At 39.5% G+C, this 24,630-nt stretch overlaps 1 protein-coding gene across 1 annotated transcript in view; it reads right to left on the bottom strand.

Annotated features, from left to right (window-relative positions):
• VPS4B (vacuolar protein sorting 4 homolog B) overlaps positions 1–23,877 on the bottom strand; it is a 29,651-nt gene extending 5,774 nt beyond the window's left edge. Inside the window, exons 1-8 of the mRNA XM_044242852.1 lie at positions 23,619–23,877; positions 12,349–12,460; positions 11,027–11,183; positions 8,804–8,871; positions 4,902–5,021; positions 2,029–2,185; positions 1,457–1,605; positions 664–745 (exon numbers count right to left, since the gene is read on the bottom strand). Of these exons, the coding sequence (XP_044098787.1) occupies positions 664–745; positions 1,457–1,605; positions 2,029–2,185; positions 4,902–5,021; positions 8,804–8,871; positions 11,027–11,183; positions 12,349–12,460; positions 23,619–23,645 (872 nt within the window). The 5' untranslated portion in view covers positions 23,646–23,877. The remainder of the gene's footprint in view (positions 1–663; positions 746–1,456; positions 1,606–2,028; positions 2,186–4,901; positions 5,022–8,803; positions 8,872–11,026; positions 11,184–12,348; positions 12,461–23,618) is intronic.
• Between the last annotated feature and the right edge of the window lie 753 nt (positions 23,878–24,630).

Below are 24,630 nucleotides of genomic sequence, written 5' to 3'. Positions count from 1 at the left end.
TAAATTTCCATTATTTTAGAGATGGGTTTAGAATTAGTCCATTTTCAAAAATAACCAGCAGATTTCCTTTCTTAATACTGGATGGCAGCCCTGCAAACTATCAAGTGAGTGGCACAAAAGTGGCAAGAACTGGTGCTAATTTTTACCATGCAAAATTCAATGAATGAAACAGGGAATGGTGTGCATGAAAGGTAACAAGTCTATATGCCTTTCCTGTAGCTCAAGTTCAATATGTAATTTAAAAATCAGACATAAATTTTTTAACAAAAGTATATCCTGGATTTAAATTGTATGACTGTCATTTTGCTAAAATTTTATATGAAAGTCTTCCATTGAAATATCAAGCTACATCTGTACATTTCTGAAGCATCAGTGCCTTATATTAAGCTTATTAGAATTAGGTAATATATTTTCCAATGTGAAAGATTCCATATATGAAAATCTATTATCATCAATATAGTAAGCAAGCAAATAAATGCCTGCCTCTCTTCCCCAGCGCAGAGGGGCAACAGGGTTACGGTACATCAAAAAAAAATTCTGGAAAAAAAAAATTTTTTTTTTCTGAAAACCTGCCAGAATGCCTCTTCACCGGACAAAAAGGGAACTGTTACTGACTTGTTACACCTGCAGTGAGAAATAAGATCTTCACTGTTATCATCATACCTTCTTCTAATGGCAGAATCCAGAACCCACGGTATATTTGTAGCTCCCAGAACCAAAATTCCATCATTGTCTACACCAACGCCTGCATCAAAATACGTAATATTTTAAGGAATTTGTCACTTTAATGTTCTTTTCAACCTCGTCTATATGTTAAGAATGTGGTGTTTTGGGGCACCTGGGTAGCTTAGTCGTTAAGCATCTGCCTTCGGCTCAGGTCGTGATCCCAGGGTACTGGGATTGAGCCCCGCATTGGGTTCCCTTCTCATTGGGAAGCCTGCTTCTTCCTCTCTCACTTCCCCCATTTGCATTCCCTCTCTGTGACAAATAAATAAAATCTTAAAAAAAAAAAAAAAAAAAAAAAAGAATGTGGTGTTTAATGTTAAAGTGCCTCATCCTGAGAGTCTCTGAAAAAAACTGTATTTAATCAAATGTCACATTATTAAAATATGAGGCAAATACTGCCAAGAATCAAATCTGCTAGACTGTGGACAGATACTATTCATATTCTTCTCAAAAGATTTCATTTGAAGTCTACACATTCCTTTTGCTGATACTGTTCCTGGTAGGTTAGAAGTGAATATGCGAATCTTCTTACAGTTTATGCCTGAGTCCAGATCCTACAGATGACTGCAAGGGGGCGCATACTGTGTGCATGTGCAGGACAATCAGAATGAAACACGGCACAATGAAAATAGTCTGCTAAAATGGAGAAATTCAGCTTGAAGTTTTTTGATTATTATGATCATAGCAGTTATACAATAAACAGAAACTAAAAAGAAGTCAGTATCCCTACCTTGCATTTGAACTAGGAACTCCGTCTTAATTCTACGGGCGGCTTCGCTTTCATTTTCACTTCTTGAGCCGCACAGGGAATCAATTTCATCAATGAAGATAATGGAAGGTTTGTTCTCTCTAGCAAGTTGGAATAAGTTCTTAACTAGCCTAAAAATAAGTAAGAGCTCTCAGTTTCTTAAAAAAATGGTAAATGACACATGACTTAATGAAAAAAAAAAAAAAAAACTGAAACAGAATATATACACACACACACACACACACACACATATAATTATATGAACTCTAAAGTCCAATCGTGTTTTGGTCCAGAAAATAAGAATGTTTCAGTTGGATAATTCAGTTTATGATTTACTAAACCACAATATATGTAACTGTGCATAAGTTATCTTTTCCCTATGAAATGAATTTCAAACAGACTGATTTGACAGAGAAATGAATACTTACACTATGTCACTTCTCTGAATATCTATGAATGATGTAAGAAGCCTATTATTTTACAAACTGATACAATGATTACCAGGCAAAGAGAAACTAAAAAAAAAAAAAAAAAAAAATCAACTTACTACTTACTTTTCACTTTCACCTAGCCACTTAGAGACAAGGTCAGAGGAAGATATTGAAAAAAACGTTGAGTTGTTTGCTTCTGTTGCTACAGCTTTGGCTAAATAGGACTTTCCTGTTCCAGGTGGCCCAAATAACAGAATTCCCCTCCAAGGTGTTCTCTTGCCTAAAATTTGCATTAGAAAAATAACATGAGAATCTCAAGACTGTTAATTTCTGTTACCGGAGATATCAACCATACTGAAGTACTGTGAAGAGGTTTTTGCTCTACAGCTATCAGAATAAAAAAAATTTTTTTAAATAAATCAACTAAGGTAAGTGTATCTTAGAAGTATCTTATTTGCTTTTTCTAGTGAATGCTTTGTCAAATGTGTTTACACAGATATAATCCTTCTAAAAGGAAGCTTATTTACTTCACTCATTTGTTCAACCAGTATGTACTGAAACCACAATGTAGAGACCAAGAGCTATGAACGCGAAAAATCTCTGCCTTTCATGGGCTTACAGTCTAGTAAGGACAGAATTGTTCAGTTAAAAGGCACGCCCTGGGGGCACCTGGGTGGCTCAGTGGGTTAAGCCTCTGCCTTCGGCTCAGGTCATGATCTCAGGGTCCTGGAATTGAGCCCTGCGTTGGGCTCTCTGCTCAGGGGAGAGCCTGCTTCCCCCCGCCCCCTCTGCCTGTCTCTCTGCCTACTTGTGATCTCTCTCTCTGTCAAATAAATAAATCTTAAAAAAAAAAAAAAAAAGGCATGCCTGATTGTCTGTGGTGTGCAATATTCAATATCAGAATATTGGAGGATAAACTACGATCCACAGGGAAAGGGCAGCTGGAAGCGTTTTCTTTTACATATTTCTATTTCTTATAAATATTTATGATTCTTTAATATTAAGAATATTAAATATTCCTTTAAATACTTTGGAGGAATGAAATTAACAAAGTCTGACTGATCCCTCACAAAGCTCTATCCAATTCCTGATTCCACAAGGAAGCCCAGTTTACTATTTCGGAGAGTATATCCTTATTCAGGTGGTTGGGTAATGAGGAGGAGACCCCCTGAAATCCTAGTTTTGCCAAAATATAACAAGTGAACAAATCAACTCTTTATTTCCATTTTCCTAATAAAAAGTCCTAATGCTGCCTAAAATAAAACAGACTGAGTTTTATTTTGGCAAAAAAATATCAAATATACATTTAAAAAATTTCTAGGTTCAAATCTATTTAAAATGTATGCACTGTAAGTCATGTTCCCTTAAGTGCGCTGTATATGACCGGTAGCACAGGAAGTGCTTTTCAGGTAGAATACAAATACTTTTTATTTAAATAATTTTTAATATAGAAAAATACAAATTTGGGGCGCCTGGGTGGCTCAGTGGGTTAAGCCGCTGCCTTCGGCTCAGGTCATGATCTCAGGGTCCTGGGATCGAGTCCCGCATCGGGCTCTCTGCTCAGCAGGGAGCCTGCTTCCTCCTCTCTCTCTCTGCCTGTGTCTCTGCCTACTTGTGATCTCTCTCTGTCAAATAAATAAATAAAATCTTAAAAAAAAAAAAAAGAAAAATACAAATTTTTCTTTTTAAAGTAGATGCAAAGCAATCTTTTAAAATAAGTTACTATGGAAAAATAAGAAACATGATTTATAAGTTCAAATATAGGCAAAACGATCTACAGTGTTAGGAGTCAAGAGAGTGAACACCTTTGCAAGGAATGATCTGACAGAGGGACTTGTGGGTTACTGGTATCATTTCTTATCTGCATGATGATGATTACAGAGATGTACTTATTTTCTGATAATTTATGAAGCTGAACACTTTAAGGTTCCTACTGGTCTCTGTATATTTTTGCTACACTTTAATAAAAATTTGCTTTAAAAGTGATTTAAAGAAAAATATTAAAAATAATGGTACACATATATGGAAATAATCATAAGACACATAAATGACTTGTGTTTGGAAAACACTGGCCTAACTAATATAAAATGAGCTCACCCATACTTTTGTGTCTTTACAGGATCATGATGTCAATTTTTACACTGTTAATTTCGTATTTCTGAAGTTAGGTTTTAAGTCATACCTTGCTTGGTGAACACCCAGGGGCCCACAGGGTCTTTGCTTGTCACTCCCCTATAGGACATCACTTCCTGGACCTGTTCAGTTTGAGGCCAACACCACAGATTTGCTCTCTTTCAGAGAAAGGGACACCCTGTTTCAGGTACGCTGTGGGTACAGCCAATCCGCACGCAGGCAGACTATCAGTCACAAAAAGGATAACATGAAGGAATGGTTCAGCCCAGACATCACGTGCTGCTGGAACTGTAACCTCAACTATACCCAGACAGCTGGGTTAGCAATACTGTCCTCACAGTGAGAATGAGCTGTCCCTGGAGGACTTTCATCTGAAGTCCCTTGAACTTTGATCTGAAGTTTTACGGAGAAAGTAAAAATCACCCATCATCTTATCTCTTAGGCACAACACTAGGATTTTTATGTTAATCTGTCAACATTTACTCCTCAGTGCACACATCTATTTAACAAATGTAGAATCATGCTACACGTATTTATAGCTTGTGTTTTCATCTTTATATATATGTGGGCATCTTTCATGTCAATTATAACACAGATCTAAATTTCTTAATAGAGACGTACCCTTTATTTGAATGGGAGCAAAGCATTCCGCTGCATTTCGATGAGTCACCCTTTGCTGTACTGGCTGACATTTGGGTTTTTTGAAATATGCTTATGAAATAAGTACCTTGGTGTAGAGGCGTATCACTACTTTATTTAAGGTGCTAACTTAACATGAGACAAAAATTCACTATGCTCTACTACTTTAGCCATCAACGTATTTTTTGAGACAATCATCAAAAAACCTATTTAAGTCATCTCACCTGTAAAAAGATGAGGGAATTTAATAGGCAGTATCACAGCCTCTTTAAGTGCCTCTTTGGCTCCTTCGAGACCAGCAACATCACTCCATTTCACATTTGGTCGCTCTATAACAATGGCACCTACAAGGCAAGTATGTCATCTTTAAATTAAGAAGACTATTCCATCACATGTAGAAGACAACATAAAATAATGACAGTCAAGAAATATAGTACAAAAATGTCTGGAAAAGTTTTATCTATTAAAAACCTTCTTGAAATCATGTGATTAGGAAGCAGTCGTTGGGGGCTAGTGAGCAGTTGTCAGAAAGCGGGGCTGGGTGATGGGCTAACTTAGGGCACGTCACTTAACTCTTGTATTTCTGCTTCCTCACTATGAAATGGAAAGAATACTGTCTGCCCAAACTACTTAAAGAGAGGTTAGTGGAGGGATCAAATGCCCTAATGAATATTAGAGTGTTTGGAAAAGCACCAAACATTACACCAAGTGGTTACAATGTGTGAATGCACTGATTCTGAAATACCGAAAGTAACTATTCAATGGGGGCTGATCTACTACTTCTTTTTTAACAAAAATACCCAGTGATCTAATGCTCTCCTTAAGCACCAAAAGGAAAAGATACCTAAAGAACTTTAACCAGTGATAGACACACAGACGGACAGATGGATGGAAAGATAAATCGTAGGGAGGAAGGGAGGAAGGGGATGATGGAGGAGAGAGGGACAGTGAGCTCCGATCTGCAATACTTCCCTGAGATTTGCCAAATTTTCTTTTGGGCCTCTAAACAGACCTACTTGAAAGTTTTGTACATTTAAAAGGTTATCTAAGTGATTTAGTTTTTCAATATAATATATTCAGAAGCCACAGAAATTGTCACAGTGAGTCCATAAAAGGTTTCTTCTAATACAGCTTATTGGCAAAAGTTTTGAATCCTCTCTTAACAAAAGCTTTTCCAAAAGCTGGTTCTAAGGTGATGTGTAATTGTTTTTTTTTTTTTTTGATGTGTAATTGTTTTAAGTATATCAAAACATCACCACCTACACAATTCACTGATTACTGATGAAACTAGTTTTGTGGGTATTTCTTCTTGCTATGAAAGATCATTTATTATTATAAGAGTAATTATATTATACAACATAGTTAAATTATGAAAACCTTTACCTATAGATTAAAATTAAATGAAATCCCAGGGGACCTGCCTGGCTCAGACAGAGGAGCATATGACTCTTGATCTCAGGGTTGTAATTCTGAGCCTCACATTGGGTGTAGAGATTACTTAAAAAAATAAAGTTTAAAAAAAAAATTAAATGAAACCATAAAAACTTCCTGCATTCTAAAATTCACATTAAGTATAAATAAGTATAAATTAGTATAAATTAAAGAGAATTCACTTTTTCTTTTCTATGTTCCATTCATCTTTTTTTTTTTTAAAGATTTTATTTATTTATTTGACAGAGAGAGATCACAAGTAGGCAGAGGGCAGGCAGAGAGAGAGAGAGGAGGAAGCAGGCTCCCTGCTGAACAGAGAGCCCGATGCGGGACTCGATCCCAGGACCCTGAGATCATGACCTGAGCCGAAGGCAGCTGCTTAACCCACCTAGCCACCCAGGCGCCCTCTATGTTCCATTCAGTTTAGTAACCCTACATGAGGAAATATTTACATCACCCAATAGGATTTTTTAATGGTTAAAAAAGTCAATTTACTTTCTCTATAAGCAGCATCTGGTCAACTGAAGTTTTTTCTAAGTATGAATTTTCCAAATATGCTAAAACTTATCTTCACATTTAACTAATACTTTTCAAAGTTTAAAGGTCACTTTGGACTGTTTACTGACAAAAGATTATTTAGATATAAGTAATATTAATAAAAGTGGTACTTAGGGGCGCCTGGGTGGCTCAGTGGGTTAAAGCCTCTGCCTTGAGCTCGGGTCATGATCCCAGGGTCCTGGGATAGAGCCCCACATCGGGTTCTCTGCTCAGCGGAGAACCTGCTTCCCGCCCCTCCCACCCCGACTGCATCTCTGCCTACTTGTGATCTCTGTCAAATAAATAAATAAATCGTTAAAAAAAAATTAGTAATTTAAAAAAGGGAGAGGGATTATTAGGAGTAAAGGCTATATGATTTGTTTCCAATTAAATAAATTTAACCAGTCTTTGATTAAATCTCAACAAAGTCACTGAGCATCGAAAGAGTTAAAGAGAAAATTCAAATCATGTATTCTTTAATAATCAAATACTACACTTAAAGTCATAATTCAAAACAGAAGTAAAAGATTTAAAATGCTTTCAGATAAAAAGAGGAAAGATCCAAAAAAGGATATTATACAAGTGAAATCCATGAGCAAACTATTAAATGAAAAGATGGAAAAAAGGACTCTGAGATATGAAAGGCTAGGAGTCCTTTCATACTCTACCCTGAAATTCCAAATGAACTTCCTCATTTAAATATTTTCAGCCTTTGTATTTTTGTATATCTCTGGTCTCACCATTACTGATTTAAAGAAAAATTCCCTATTAGAAGCTGGCTGGTATCTTTTCCAAAACTAAAGACTCACTCCAGTTTTTACTCTGCGGGGGAGAGAGGGAAACAAAACCAAAAGGACAGAAAAAAACACCTCTGCCTTACAATCAAAATAAGGCCACTTGGCACAGACCACTGGGTCGTCTAGCAAAACTCACTGAGTACGAAGCGTGCACCCACACTGCTGCAGGCCATGGCGGTGTGGCAGCAGACACTCAGCTTTTCCTTCTGGATTTTATTCACCTTTGAAGTTCCCGTTTTTAAATTATCCTTACTAACTGTAGTGCTTTCAAGAAATTAACCTTATAGTATTCTCCTATATATCCCAGTGGAGCTGGTAAAACCAGTAATAGAGTAAAAATGAAGAGACGAGTTAGTACAGCAAGATTAAAGGACTAGCCAAGCTAGGTATCACCATTCACTAACCCAGGCTGTGCCACTATAACAGAAATCCTTCTCAGTTATGCATTCTATTTGGCAAGATTCAAATTAACAAAATATTTAAAATTCAACCCCCAAAGTCATCAGTTAACGTATCAAAAAACAATTAAATCTCAGTACACAGCCAGCAATTAAACAGGTGCTGTTGCAGATACAAACAGCTACCACAGTTGACTGAGGCCCTAAAATTTGTCGGATCTAACATTGGCAGTTTTTATACTGTCATAATTTTCTAACTGCCCAGAAAAGAAGGTATCAGTGATTCCCATTTTAGAGCTGGGGTCTTCTATTCTGAGAGGCTCAGGAATCTGCCCAACATCAGACAGCTTTTCTGCAGCAGGCCCTAGAGGGACTCCAGGTCAGAACGGAACCAAAATCTGTGTCTCTCATCATGCCACTATCCTACAAGCACAGAATGAAAGGGTTTTAGAGGCATGGGAGGTAAAAACAGAAAGCTGGAAGAGATAAATGTAAATTGCAACACTGAAACAGGATAAAATACAGATGAGAAAAGTCTGAGAACATGAAGTAAACCATCAGTGCAGCTTCAGCAACAGCAATAAAAACCAAGTATGAGCCCCAATTCATTTTGTTCCCCTGACAATTTTATAATGTGCTAGTAGTGTAAATGCTACCTTCTCTAAAAGGGGGCAAATAAGACAAAATGAAAAAAGAGGAAGTTGACTGACAGGTTTTTTAAGGCACATATAAAGCTGAACAGTATTTTTACTACATGGGAAGAACCAACCTAATAGAGACCCTACAGAGCAAATCCTATGAAAATGGACAAACGAAGTCAGCATGTGACCACTGGGAACCAAAGCCAGTTCTTGAACCTCATTTGAAAACAGGGGGAAGAAAACAATTCAAATAACAATTCACTATGAGGTTTTTTTAAAAAAAAATAAGATAGTAAATTTAAAAAATGAAATCTAAAGCAACCTTGAAGTTGATTCTGTAGTTTCTTTTTTTCAGGATCATCAGATTCTCCTTCCCCATCACTGTCATTCCTAATAAAAAGAATTTAATATATATTCAAATGATCACTCATTGCTATCAAAATAAGGCAAAAATGAAGGAAAAATTAATCTGAAATATTTGTGACTTAAGTGACAAAATAAGACATTCACATTAAAAGTTAAGTTTTTTAAAAAAATTACTTTTAAGAGTATATTAAGCAGGCATATTATCCATCAACATGGAATCATGAACAGGAAAGGGGCAAAAAGACCAGAATGAAGTCAGGAACCAGCTCCAAATTCCCATGACATACCTATGTATGTACAAATTCATAAACGCATGCCCCCACACTGCATTCCACAGAAGACTTAAGATGAATTACAGGAGAGTTGTGAACAACATGAAAACACCAAACTGGGCAAACTACGTATCAGAACAAGAAGCCATAACCAGGACAGAAAAACCCAGAATCTTCATTATTTAAGGTATGAAGGTCTGTAATCCTTAGTCTGGGGGTTCCAAAGAACAGATGAAGCTATCGATGAAAATAAACTGAGACCAAAAGACGAGTTTATCAACCCAGATATTTCATATCTGAGAATTTTTTCTGAAAAATTAATTTAGAAGGAGTTCAAAGGTTTGACTACAAGGATAATCATGTCCCCACCGTTCCCAAAAGGGAAAAAACTAGAAATAAGGTATGTTCAGTTATGGAATGTAGCATATGACAGACTACATTGCAATCTTAAAACTAATGTTGTAGAAATAGTTTACTGAGCTGTTTATAACACAACCTTGAATGAAAAGGTGATAAAGCAAAAAATATGGCACTACATCATTTTTTACATATAACACATAAAGGGAGATTTAAAAGCTTGATAGAATTTTCCCCCCAAATGGGACTGGCTTATTCATCACAGAATGGCAGGGTGATGGGTTTGGTAGAGACTGCCCACTGATTGACCTGACATCCACTCCAACCTTGTTCTACCATGCTTTCTTCTACAATACTTCTAAGTACTTCTAAAAAGTTGCCCTTTCTGGGCTTCCTTGCGCTAGGGCTCCCCATGAGACCAAACCAAGAAGGTGGAGGCAAGCAACTGAGGTGGCAGCTGCATGCGAAAAGATCCTACCTTCGAGCAAAAGCCCTGGCCTGCTGAGGGAGCTGTGGCAGAGGTCCTGTGATCCCTGCCAGACATCAGAAGCCTTGACAGGGGCGCTGGCAGCAGTGGGATCCCTACTGAACAACCCTGGCAGAAGTGGGCATTTCTCCTAACAACACGGAACCCACGCTTGAGTCCCTGCCCCCACCCCAAATCTATAAGGTCAATACTCTTTACTAAGCTCCTTTTTGCTTAGCCAAGGTGGGTACTGCTAGTCAATACAGAATTGGTATCCCCCTGCTAGGTAGCCACCTCAAGTGGAAACTACAGGGTCTTCAAGCAAGACCAGAAAGCCTCAACTCACAGAGAGAAGAGGACATTTCTGCTGGCAAGGGAAGAGTCGGGGGTTCCAGGCACTCGAGGTTAACGAAACTTTTCCCAATAGTTTCATTTTAATTTTGGAGGCCCAGTCTTCCATTAAATAGCTCAACCTTCATATAAGAAACCCTAAAGTTGACTCTATGTTGAAATTCAACAATCCGTTAAGATCAGCTAGGGCCTGATTTTTGCTATGTCAATGCTGTAGGTACAGAAGATAAAAATATTGTTTGGTGTCACAGGAACTTCCTAGTTCCCTGACATGTCTTGAACAGAGAATATAAAATCTTGAGCTTGTAATTCATTTCAAACTCTCACATGTAGTCAACTGTAGTTCTTCCCACTCCTATGTCCTTCAAAATGGCCTCTGGAACACTGAACACTGCCTTCAAAAGACACTCCATTCCCTGTGACCACAGAGGGTTGTCTAAGTGCCTTGTGCCATGCATCCCAGGAAGTAGGAGTATCACAACCTCTAACGTGAACCAGACCCTCCTGCCTTCAAACCCAACCAGGCCAGACAACCCCACCCCAGAGTCTCATTCTTTAGATGTCAGAGACTATGTTACCATAAAACTATTTACAAAAAGAAGCAGCAGGTCAGATTTGGCCTATGAGTCATGGCTTGCCAACACCTCGTTTAAACAAAAGAAAATGATTTCACAAATTAAATATAATTTTTTCTTTTAATTAGATATAAAATATAACATTCTAAAATACATACCCCTTCTCGTCAGCTGGACTCGGCTGTCCCTCTTTCACTGGTTTCTGTGGATTTTTCTCTTTCTTTTTCAGGTACTCCTTTAGTTTTTCTGCTCTATCGAGATATTCTGTACACTTTGCCCTGATACTCTGCTTGGCTTTATCGCCCTGCGCTTCATCTATTAGAGGGAAATAAGAGAGATTTTTCTATTAGTATTCTAGATTTAAACAGAAAGGTTTAAACTTAGACACAATTTTGAGTCAAGAACAATGTAGTTTGTGGGGGGGAGGAAGAGCATCTCGAGCTCAACATAACCAATGCTCATCAACTCTTCCCTGCTTCCTCCAGTATAGCTTGGGGCCAACAGTGGATCTCAGTCAGAAAAGAGATCTGAGCAAGACACTAGGATATTTTAAGTTAATGCTAAATAATAAGAAGAAATTATTTAATATTCTGAGGGTTTTAATCTTCCCATTACATTTTATGCAGATAGTTGAAAGCTGCTTATCTCCTACAAAATGAATGATAAGACAAACAGAAGTAATATTAACCATTTTCATTAATGTCTACACAAACTATTTTATAGCCAAAAAAAAAAATGACAGGAATCCCATATAGTACATGTACCACTAATACCGTAATTTGACTACATAAAGACCTCTGTGAGAGCGATTTCAAAAGCAGACTTCAGCAGGCCGTGCAGTGCATGGGACTAGACCCGCATACCTTATGTTATGATTCATTCTCAGTTTCACTTTTATTTGACACAAAAACCTCAAAATGAAATGGAGAAGCTCAAAAGAAAATTCTAAATTATCCAAATGCTAAAACTGTTATTTATAAATAACTATAAGAAAGACACTTTTTAAATGCTCAGCATTAGGTTTAAGATCAACGAAGGCAGTGTTTTTTTACCCCTTTTCCTCTCATTGCTGTATCCCAGTGCCTATGATACCAGGCATATAGGAAACATGCAATATATACTTAAAAAATATATGAATAAAATGTCTCCCAACATATCTTTTTTTAAAGGTACTTAAGAGCATGTTCAGAGATACTTAGAAAATGTGAGGTTCATACATAATCGGAGTATATTACCAATAAAAAAAGCTATTTCCATTGACTGTGGTATTTTAACATGTTTAGGTATATAAAATAACAGGTTACTATGATAACTGTGCACATTTGTTTGCTGAATATTTAAAAATTATTAACAAGCTATGGGCAATTTTTTGCAAATGGATAGTTTACAATTTTCTGGCATTGTATTTCAATTTTTATAAATAAAATATAATAATCTTTGCCTTTAACATTTTGAAATAAAAAGCAAACTGTGACCTTACATTTAACTACATGAAGAAAATACTGAACGGCATGTTGGTAGAGTTGAAGTGCTTCCTCATAGTTCCCGGCTTTGTCTTCCTGAGCTGCTTTGCCAGCAAGATCTATTGCTTTCTGTTTGAAGTGAGGCAAAATCATACCATCAAAATCACAAAGCTTTGAAGTAAATAAGCATACTGTAAGTTTTTTTTTTTAATAAAAGCAACTTTAAAACAAACCAATCTGTTTTCCCTAATCTCAACTGCATGTTATTATAAATAGTAATGATTTATAAAATGTAAACTACATTTATTATATGGGTAAATGCTACCTGATTTCTACTTTTTTCCCCCCAAGAATCTTTATTTTTCTTTAAGATTTTATTTATTTATTTGACAGAGAGAGAGAGAGAGAGAGAGAGAGGCAGCGACATAGGGAACACAAGCAGAGGGAGTGGGAGGGCAAGAAGCAGGCTTCCCACCGAGCAGGAAGCCCAATGTGGGGCTCGATCCCAGTATCCTGGGATCATGACCTGAGCCAAAGGCAGCCGCTTAAAGCCACCCAAGCGCCCCTGATTTCTACTTCATCCAGTACCAATCACTAAGATTCTCACACAATTTTCATTCAACATAAGTTAAGCTTAGAGCTAGTAAGGAATAACTGGATATATGAAAATTCATGTTAAAATCATTCAGGGAAATTCTCAAAACTCCAGTGCTGTTATAGATAACATACATAACAATTAGTAAAATATAAATGGTAAAAAAAACCCTTCAGAAGCAATGAGGCAATGAAATAGCAAGAATCTGAAAATACCCAATCTTTTAATCCAGTAATTATCTAAAAGGTTTACTGAACTAAGACAGTAACAAGAGGGGTCTTTTAAAACAACAAAACAGGGGCGCCTGGGTGGCTCAGTGGGTTAAGCCGCTGCCTTCGGCTCAGGTCATGATCTCAGGGTCCTGGGATCGAGTCCCGCATCGGGCTCTCTGCTCAGCAGGGAGCCTGCTTCCTCCTCTCTCTCTCTCTCTGCCTGCCTCTCTGCCTACTTGTGATCTCTCTCTGTCAAATAAATAAATAAAATCTTTAAAAAAACAAAAACAAAAACATAACAAAACATGAAAACTGGAATTTTAGGCAGCAAAAGACGCCACACAATAAGTTATTACAGGATCATTAAAACAGTATTTTAAAAACATTCACAGTAATATAGAAAATATGTTTATAATAGAATTTTTAAAAAAGGCACAACACAATTTTTCTACGTAGCATGAGTTCTACTATTTGAAACAGCAAAAACAAAAATAACACAGGAAAATGATGGAAAGACAATTTAACAGAGGCTGTCTTTGATAAGACTCAACTTTTTCTTTTTCTACCTTTTCACACCTATAAAGATGCCTATAATGAACATGAGCTTTTGTAGAATCAAAACCCCCCCAAAAAACCAAAACCAAAAACCTTCTAAAATAGATCCACACCAATATGCAAAAGCAAGTTAATGGTAGAAGAAACAGCACTGGAGCAATTAGACATCTATAAGAAAAAAAAAAAAGACACAGAAGAGAAACCTTTAAAAAAAAAAAAAAAAAAAAAAAAAAAGCAGGCTCCATGCCCAGCATGGCACCTGACATGGGGCTTGAACTCACAACCCTGAGATCAAGACCTGAGCTGAAACCAAGACTCAGACCCTAACCTGACTCAGGCACCCAGGTGCCCAGAGACAGAATCTTGACCTAAACTACTCTGTATAAAAATCAACTCACTATATTTTTCATCCAAAACTAGTATTACATTGTATGTTAACTAACTGGAATTTAAATAAAAACTTCTTTAAAAATCAAGTATGCTTTTAAAAGCAGAGAATTTTCTCTGGTTGAAAGTAGAAGATAAGAGGCAGAAGGAAAGGTCAGAAAGAACAGAAGCAGGATGAAAATTCAACGAACCACACAGGATGGAAGAAGAAAGTGGCAATGGGTCAGAGTATGCAGGTGACTTCTTTAAGGGGAGAATCATCCTCAGCTGACAACAGAGAAAAAGAATCTCAGTTTGACAAACACATGAAACTGAAATCTGCCAACACCCTGACTGTGTTTAGAAGCAGACACATCCATCCCTAGAGCCTTCAGAAACAAACAAACAAATAAGCAAACATGCAGCCCTGCAGACACCTTGATGTCAGCCTGGTAAAACTCGGAGCTATGCTGTACCTGGACTTCTAGCATATTTAATTTTTGGGGAAAAAATTACTCATAAAGGATAATGGACTTAAATATAAAATGTGGGACTATAAAATCTTTAGGAAAAAAACAAAATTTTTACCATTGAGGGCCAGGCAAAGGGTTCTTAGACTACATACCAAAAAGCACAATATATATATAAGTAAGAACAATATGGTATTGGCATAAAAACAGACCCATAGATCAATGGAACAGAAGAGAAAGCTCAGAAATAAACCCACACACATATGTGGTCAATTAATTTACCAAACAAGAGCCAAGGATATCCAAAAAGAAAAGGACAGTTTCTTCCGTAAATGGTGTCATGACGGGCTGGTGCAGTTGGTCGGGGTGTCTGACTCTTGCTTTTGGCTTGGGTTGTGACCTCAGGGTCATGGGATTGGGCCCTAAGATGTGCCCTGTGCTCCATGAAGAGTCTGCCTGGGATTCTCTCTTTCTCTCTCCCGCTGCCCCTCCTGCTTGTGCTCTCTCTCTCCAAAGTAAATAAGTAAATCTTTAAAAAGATATGGTGTTGGGAAAACTGGACAGCAATATGCAAAAGAATGAAAGTGGACTACGGTCTTATACCATCCATGAAAATGAACTCAGAATGGATTAAAGATGTGAACTTAAGACCCGAAACTATAAAACTCCCTAAAGAAAATATAGGCAAGTCAGTCTGGACTCTGGTCTTAGTAATGATTTTTTGGATTTGATAAATGAAAGCAAAGGCAATAAAAGCAAAAATAAACAGGTGGGATCACATCAAACCAAAAAGCTTCTGCACAGCAAAGGAAACCATCAACAAAATGAAAAGGTGACCTACTGAATGGTAGAAAATATTTGCAAATCGTGTATCTGCTAAAGGGTTAATATCCAAAATATACAAAGAACTCATATAACTCAACAGCAAAAGAACCAAGCAACCCAATTAAAAAAAAAAAAAAAGGGTAGAAGATCTGAACAGATATTTTTCCGAAGAGGTAACAGATGCTCAACAGGTATATGAAATGGCATTCAACATGACTAATCATCAGGAAATGCAAATCAGAACTATAATGAGCTATCAACACACAACTGTCAGAATGGCTATTATCAATAAAAAAAGAAATAGCAAGTGTTGGTGAGGACGGGGAGAAAAGGGAAAGCTTGTTCACTATTGACGAGACTGTAATTGGTGCAGCCACTATAGAAAACACTATGGACGTTCCTCAAAAAATTAAAAATGGAACTACCATATGATTCAGCAATTTCACCCGAGTATTACCCAGAGAAAATGAAAACACGAACCCAAAAAGATATATGCACTCCAAAGTTCACTGCAGCATTATTTAAAATAGCCGAGATATGGAAAGAACCTATGTGTTCACAGAATGTAAATATGGAATATATATATATATATATATATATGTATACACACACACAAAAGAATATTATTCAACCATAAAAAGGGGAAATCTTGGCAGTGTGACAATAAGAATAGACTTGAGGGCATTACAGTAAATTAAATAAGTCAGAGAAAGATAAATACCATATGCTCTCACTTACGTGTGAAATCTAAACAAAAAATCCACAAACATAAAACCCCAAGCTCACAGACACAGAGAACAGACTCGTAGTTTTAAGTTGTGGAGAAAAGTGAAATAGGTGAAGGGAGTCAAAGGATACAAACTTCTCATGATAAAATAAGTAAGTCATAAGGATGTAACAGATAGTATGGTGACTACCATTAATAATACCGCATTGCATACTAAAAAGTTACTAAGGGATTAAGTCTTAAAAGTTCTCATCAAAAGGAAGCCATTTTTGTAACAAAGAAAGGTAAGAGACGTTAATTAACAGACTTATTATAGTGATTATCTCACAATATATACAAATAATGAATCATATTGTACACCTGAAAGAAATGTCATATGTCAATCATACTTCAAAAAAAACAGAAATTAAAGAAAAATGATAAATTGGACCTTATCAAACCAAAAAACTTTTGGTCTGGAAAAAAATTCTGTTAAAAGGATGAAAAAGAAAAGCTAGAGATTGGGGGAAATATTTGCAAACTACATATTTCAGAAAGGAAGACTAATATTTAGAACACAGGAAGAACTCCCAAAACTCAACAGAATTCAAGTAGGAAATCAGATGAAGGTAAGAACAGACCTTCCAGCAAAGAGGTAACATTGATGGCATATTAGCACATGAAAAGACGTTTACAATCATTAGCCACTACAGAAAGGCAAATTAAAACCGCTATAAGACATCTCAAAACATCAGCATGGCAAAAATTTAAAAAAAAAAAGTGACAAGAATACCAAATGGTGGTAAGGATACAGAGAACCGATTACTTACACATTGCTGGTAGGATGTAAAATGGTATAGCCACTCTGGGAACTGGTTTGTTGTTTACACATGTAAACATGCAGCTACCATACAACTAGCATCTATACTCTTGAGTATTTATCACAGAGAAATGAAAACTTGTGTTCACACAAAACTTTATACATGAACATTCCAGATGTCCTTCAAGCACAGAGCGGTTAAACTCTGATGCACCCACAGCATGGAGTACTACTCAGCAACGAAAAGGAATGACCTTGATCCAAAGGACATGAATAACTCTTGAGAGACTTTTGCTAAGTGAAAAGAACCAATTCCAAAAGGTTACATATTCTATGAGTCTATTTCTACAACCTTCTCAGAATGACAAAACTAGAGATGGAGGGCATATTAGTATGTCAGGAAACAGGAATGCGGGACAGGGGAAGAGAAAGAATGGTGATTATGGTTCTAAAACAGCCACAGGAAGGATCCCTGTGGATAGAACTATTCTTCTTCTTCTTTTGTTTTAAATATTTGAGAGACAGACTGAGAGAGAGGGCATGAGAGGGAAGCGAGAGTCAAGAGGGAGAAGCAGACTCCCCGCTGAGTGGACAGCCCAATGCAGAACTCGATCCTGGGACTCCACGATCGTGACCTGAGCTGAAGGCAGTTGCTTAATCCACTGAGCCACCCAGGAGCCCCTGGAGAGAACTATTCTGTATCACGACCGGGAGAAGAAACTGACCCATGTGACAGATCTCAACACACACACACAATACAAGAGTACAGGGGTGCCTGGGTGGCTAAGTCAGTTAAGCATCTGCCTTCGGCACAGGTCATGATCCCAGGGTCCTGGGATAGAGCCCTGCATCAGGTCCAGCTCCCTGCTCAGTTGGGAGTCTGCTTCTCCCTCTCCCTGCTGTTCCCCCACTTATGCGCACACACTCTCTCAAATAAATAAAATCTTTAACGAAATATATACAGGAGTACAAGTAAAACTGGAAAATCTGAGTAAGACTGGTGGAATGTATCAACGTCAATATCCGGGTTACGATACTGTTCTGTAGTTTTACGAGATGCTACCACTGCAGGCAATGGGTGAAGGGTACACAGGATCTCTCTGTATTACTTCTCACAACTGCACATGAACCTGTGGTTATCACAAAATACAATTTTCACTAAAAATCTATTTTTAATACTTAAAAACATATACATACATCTAAGAACAAGCATGGCTGATTAAAACATTCCATCTGGATTCATCCAGGTAGTAAAACCATAGTCAACAGGAGTAAAAGCCAGTAGAAAAAAGGATCATGGTGATGCTACAGCAAAAATAAGCATATAATTAAGAGAAGAAAAAAAAAAATCAGTCAAACAATCCCAAACCAATCACACGAGAATATTATATTTTGAAGCAGCTACTACGGACTGCAGATTGATGCACATGGGAGGACCAGGCCTTCCATCTGCTGCAGCAGGAGAGCAGAAACAGGAACTGCTGTTTTAGCACTGAGAAGATGCAGTAGTACCGATTTCCTAGATCAAATAGCCCGAACTTGAAGCTAAACAGTCAAAAGCTTGGTAAGCCAGGCAGGATATAAAGGGCAGAGTCACAAGACTCATACACTCGGTTACCCAGTGGTCTGGTGCCCCTGGTCATTTAAAAATGGATGCAGAAGACTCCGTGGCTACACCACACAGAGGAAGTAAGTTCTTCCTTAATCAAGCTACAATTTTCTCCTACTATTCTCAGTGACTGCGCCACTCCCCTCTGCAGCTACATATTCTCCTCATTCGCAGATGGTTGTCTTTCTGGCATCACAGTGATGATTAAAGAAAACTCTTACACTCAGTACTTAATAATCTAGCACCAAATATGGTACTGATGACTTTCAACCCGCCTTTCTACGATGGACGTGACTCCTGCGCTGTCCAAAATGCAAGCCACTATCTACAGACGGCTTCTGAGCACCTGTGGCTAGCGTGACTGAGTTTTACATTTTGAGTTAAATTTAAATGTAAATAGCTACATGCTAAACCTTTAATCAAACATGACAATTTGAGAGTAGATGTCTGTTTTTTCCTTGCTGAACAGCCCACTTCACCCTTGTTTCTGTTAGCATTTTTCATCTGAATTGAAGCTGTGTCCTGCATGGTTCTGCAGTGCAATCATTCTTCATCCTGACCATTTCCTTCGCTACTATCCTCGCTCAGTCCACTAGGGCATGTGTCAAAACGACCCCCGAGCCTGAGTGGTGAGCCCGCTTCTGCACTCACCACCCTCAAGTCCTTCCCATAACCAGAGAAGGGCCGCCCCCTTTGATGGACTCCCACTGCCAGGTCATGGTGTACAAGGCCTTCGACGAGCCGGGGCCTGGTTCCTTCTGGGCTGCTTCTCAAACCCGTTAGTCTGCCTTCACGCAGGCAGCCTGAGCAGCGTTGATCCCTCTGCCTAGAATGCCTTCCCTGTTCTTCCCCCACGCGTGCACGACAGTCTCCTTTTCAGTCACCTGCAAATGCCAAGTCCTCAGAGACGTCCCCCCAATCTACTTCAGAGGCTGTACTCGCTCCGTCCCTGCTTTCAGCTCTCCCACACCCCCATCCCATCACTGTGGTTACTGTTATCTGTGGATCCTCACGCACCGCCTATCTCCTTTAATAGAAAGGTGAGCTCCATGAGCACAGGGACCTCACCTGCAGCGCTGCGCCAGGCCCAGAGCCTGGAACAGAGCCTGGCACAGAGTGGGTACTTAATTGTTGAGCAAATGAAAAAAATCCCTGACTGCTTTCTCAAAGTCTTCTTCCTTTTGGTTATTCTACCTCTATAATCACTAACAATTCCCCTCCACTGGGTATTTTCCTCTGTCAATGCTGTCTTTTCCCTATGCTCTGGAGACCATCCCCACCTTCCTTCCTGAGATTCACCCTATCAGTTATATGCCACTCTACTGCTCTCCCCAACCTAACCTCCCTCCCATCTTTTTTTTTTGGGGGGGGGGCTTCCTTAGCATAAACATGTATGTTAAGTCCTACTTCAGACTCGTATCTCCGAAACACAAACTAAAACACACTGGCCCTCCTGAGTTCCTAGGTTTCTCTCTAGTTACTACCTTACTCCTCTTTTCACCTCCATAGTAAAACCACAAAAAGAACTCCAAGTTCATCATGAATCCTTGATTTCTCCATGGCAATGCTTCCTGCTGGACTATCATGTCTCAAACTTACCTAACTCTCTCTCCACAGCATTTAACCCTCCTAAGAGACACCTGGACGTGGCCTCCTCCACCTTCGGCCTCCATGGCACCATTCTCTCTTGGTTTTACTCTGGATTATATAAAGAATTTTTTTTTAGGCTCCCTTTTCTCTCTGCTTAAATGCCACTATTCCAGAGTTTCTATCTGTTTGTTTTCTCTTATCCCATGAACTCTCCAGAATGCCCACAACCTCTGCTACCATCTGTACACTATTAACTCTCAAACCCTTGTTTCCAACCTGGCTCCCTCTCTTCTAGGTCAAGATACCCAACTAAAAAGTTGGATATATATCCAACCACTCACTGAACATTTCCACTCGGTTGTCCCCAAACTCATTTCATTTTTTTTTTTTTAAAGATTTTATTTATTTATTTGAGAGAGAGAGAGACAGTGAGAGAGAGCACGAGCGAGGAGAAGGTCAGAGAGCGAAGCAGACTCCCCATGGAGCTGGGAGCCTGATGTGGGACTCGATCCCGGGACTCCAGGATCACGCCCTGAGCCGAAGGCAGTCGCCCAAACTCATTTCAAACTCAAAAAGTTCAACAATAGCTGCCCCCAAGTATGTTCCTCTTCTTGGAATCCCAGAACCAATTCCTCCCCATTCAACCCAAGGATCTGAGAGAAAATCGAGACTCCTCCTGTCCCTCTTTTTAAATGCAGAGCCAAGCCTGACTGTTCTTCCTCTTCAATCTGTCTCTGATCAACCCTCCTCCTTCTTTAACAGGTACTACACTACTCTGGCCCTCACCATCTCCCGTCACACAGAACTCTGCCTTCCTAACTGTGGTCTCCCTGTTTCCAGGCCCGCTACCAATCAAGTTGTCCCCTGTACACAGGTGGTAATTTCTTTCTAAATCAAAAACCTGAGCATATTTCCTTCTGATTCTCCACCTACAGCAGGATGAGAACCAGTCATCTTCGTGTGGCACACGCATTTCCACCTAACCAGGCCTGTCCTTCCACCCTCTCTACACTTAGTCCCAGTCATCCCAAACTAGTGGGACAATCCACACAACTCAGACTTCAGGCCTTTGTTTACAGTGTAAACAAAGTAGGTCTCTCCACTTGGAACATACTATCCACTATGTCCCTGTAAGGCTCCAGCTTCTTCAAGCACCAGCAAAGTCATGGTCTTCCTGCTGCAAAGCCCTCCCCCACACCTTTAGGGGGCCTAGCCTGTGCTTCCTCTAAATTTCCACTGCCTCTGGTACATACTTCCAAAGATTACACAGTATCCCCATCAGCCATGTTATATGTCTTATCACATGAAAATAGAAGCCTTTGGAAATCAAGGGTGATATATTACTTTTATGATTCCTTAAGACTTAGCAAAATGAATGACTTTATTTAGGACTGAGAAAACTTGAGTTCTATGCATACTGTATTACTTGCAATTTCTCCAACCCTCTCCAAGGTTTATTGTACTTCTTGACTGAGGTATATAGTCTTTGTCTTTACCTGAAATGCATCCTATTTTCTGGTCACTTCATAATGAAAGCACAGACTTACAAGCAAATAAACCTGGATTCAAAAATAACTTCAATACTAATTAAAATCACAACCTTAATAAACTTTGGTTTCTTATACTGCGAAACTGAAGTAATAATGAAGAGTTGTTCTGAAAATTAAATAAGATCACACCAAATACCAGGCAGACAATTAGTGTCAGTGCCTTTCACATTATCTAAGCTCACACCATCTCCTCTCTGAAACACTTCTCATTTATCCTTAAAGAGTTAGATAAATTCTTCCTTTCTGCCCTCTCACACACACCTCTAATTCTATTATTTTATCATTTTGACTTTTTGTTATCTGCTTTCCTCCATTAGATTATAAGCATCTGGTTATAGGAAGTCTTGCCTTGTTTGGTGGAAAGTTATGTTATTTGAATATTCTCCATCCAAATTTCCTAGGTTAGAACATTAAAAAGGTTGAGAAAGGGCACCTATGACCCAACCATAATAAAATTGTAACTCAACACCTCTCCCTGTTTAACACCAGCAACATGCCTTTAATATGTGTCAATCTCTGATTCATTGAGGAACACCTGCCCCAAGTCAAATATGATGCAAACTGAATACAGAATGAAAGTGCAGTTATTACAAAAGGAAAAAAAGTATCAGTAAATGTTTGAAAATTATGTTGCGGAACGTCCCAATTACATGCAAGGTCTTGACAAATGAAAAGTTAGTGGAATAAAAAGAGTTAACTGATAAACCAACAAGAATGAAGATAGCACTTCAAAAGAAATCGCCTTTGATATTTAAAGGAGACCATACTTTTTCCAAGAACATTTACCAAAAAGACCCTTTCTGAATGGGGCTACAAAACAAAAACAAAAATAAGAAAACAATGGTAAATGGAGATTATTACATCTTATTAAATGCAAGCCTGTTGGAAAAGACACACACAAAAATCAACATAGGACCTAATCCTGATTCTAAGGAATAAGGAATAAGTCACAGTTGACAGTGGCAATTATGTTTTAGATATACAAAATGTTTACTTTCATAATCCTTCGGGTACATGTTCAAGGTAAAAGTCTCAGGAAAGCTTCTTCCTCCCCCAACTTTTTTTTTTCTTTTCTTTTTGTGAATTTTGGAGCTCTCTTTAAATAGATCTACTTTCAGTGGTCTTTCTTCAGGATCAATGACCCTGGCTTGAGCAGGTCCTCCACTATCCTTGGATCTTGCACCAGGCACCCATAAATGCCTGATCAACTACTGCAAAACCAGGACAAGGATTCAACACAGGTATTTTATACTGATCTTTCCCCCAAACTGACCTAGTGGACTGGGAGCCCTCGAGGCTAAGACACATTGAAATCTGAATGTGAAACATCAGATCCAATCTAGGGATGGGAGGCACTGTTTCAGAAATTTCTCTTCTTAAGTGAATTCCACAGAGATCCAAAAATTATGTCTAAAAGTTTAGGAATCTATGATCTATGTACAAAACACCGCACTCGCTGCAGTAGGGGCGGAAAGGTGGAGCACAAATGAGCTTAAGACCACTCCCCCGATTTTGTCCACATGCTGGGAACCACAGTAGAGTGCACATGAATGCACACCTCAATGAATTCACGGATCCCTCAAATTCTAAGACTGTCCTCATAGTTCCCGAAAAGACGCGCTTTGCTACACCAGGGGAACTACCTTCAACTGCCTCAGGGCAGTGCTTTGCAAACATTACGTTCTTTTCTCTCTCTTACAGCGACTGGTGCGTCTGTGCCTCTCGTCCAAAGCTCTGCCCAGTTCGGTTCACAAAGAGGGAAAAAAACCCCACCTCAGAGAGAAGAGTCTCACACAGCCGGTGGGCTCGGGAGACCCCGGAAGCTGGAGAAAGGAGCCGGACCCTCCCGCTCGCAGCTGGGCGCTGGCGCCGCCCTCCTCCGCCCAGCACCAGGGGCGCGGCCGCTTCCTCCCTCCTTCTCGGCCCCCACTCCTAACCCCGCACCGCCCCTCAGCTCCGGCTCTCCAGGGGGCGGGAAAACAGTGATACCTGGAGGTTGGGCGAGGTGGATGTCATGGCGGAGATCGAGGCGGTTCTCTGGAAAAGAACGAGGGCAGAGGAAGCCAACAGCGGCAACGTCGAGTCGCGCCCGGTGCTGCCCGAAACGTGCGCAGGCTGGTGTCTCTTGGACCCCGAGCCGCGACTTCCTTTCTGGAACTTGTTCCAAAACCACACGGCGCTTCGAGAACCGCCCGACCCTTCTCACAAAACTTCCGCAATCCTAAGCCCCTCCGGGCTCTCGCCCCGCCTCTGGCCACAGCACTTCCGCTTTCGTCATCAGCACGCGCACTACCCCGTCTTCAGCCATCCGGGTCTCGCCTTAGCCCCGGAATCTCGCGATGCCAGTAGTGACATTCCATGAAGGCGTTCCCTAGCCTGTGGATGTCAAGCTGGGCGCAAGCGCGCTGCGGCTCTGACGCAAGGGCAGAGAGCACTCCTGGTGTCTAGGTGTTTCCTTTTCTTCTTTTTCCAAATGTCTTATACTTGGGATGAGTTATTGGTTCTGGCCCCTTTCACTCCATGTCACGGAGAGTGCTCTGTAGCTCTATGGCATTTGAGTCATCCCATTTCCAAGTCCCAGCAGCTGGGACTTGGGCCCCTAACTGCGCCGGATGGGGTAATTATAGGACCTACCTCAGGACTGTGAAGAATGCTAGTGGCGTGCGAGAGCAGTGTTAAGTGAACAGTAAGAGCTCAGTAGGCTTCAGAGCTTCTTACTCAACACTTAACACTCCATTCAACAAGCATTTCTGAATGATTGTCTGGCTCTGTGAGGCCCTGAGCATGTTAGTAAAAGGTAGGTATGGCTGCTGCCCTCGAGGAGCTCATGTTTTCAGTGGGGAAGCAAGCTCCTGAACACAAGACTCGTGAAACAAGATCATTAACCTTGTCTAAGCAAGGTTAATGACTTGAAAGGTTAAGTGCTGCAGGTGAGATCACGTGTGAGGCATTCCTTGCAGAGCTAAAATAAGACCTTTCCTCGCCGTTCTATTGTTTGCGG

The sequence above is a fragment of the Neovison vison genome, chromosome 3 (genome assembly GCF_020171115.1).
Source record: "Neovison vison isolate M4711 chromosome 3, ASM_NN_V1, whole genome shotgun sequence".
NCBI classification, from domain to species: Eukaryota; Metazoa; Chordata; class Mammalia; order Carnivora; family Mustelidae; genus Neogale; species Neogale vison.
The sequence above is the reverse complement of the archived record's forward strand: the minus strand, read 5'-3'. Positions and strand labels throughout refer to the sequence as shown.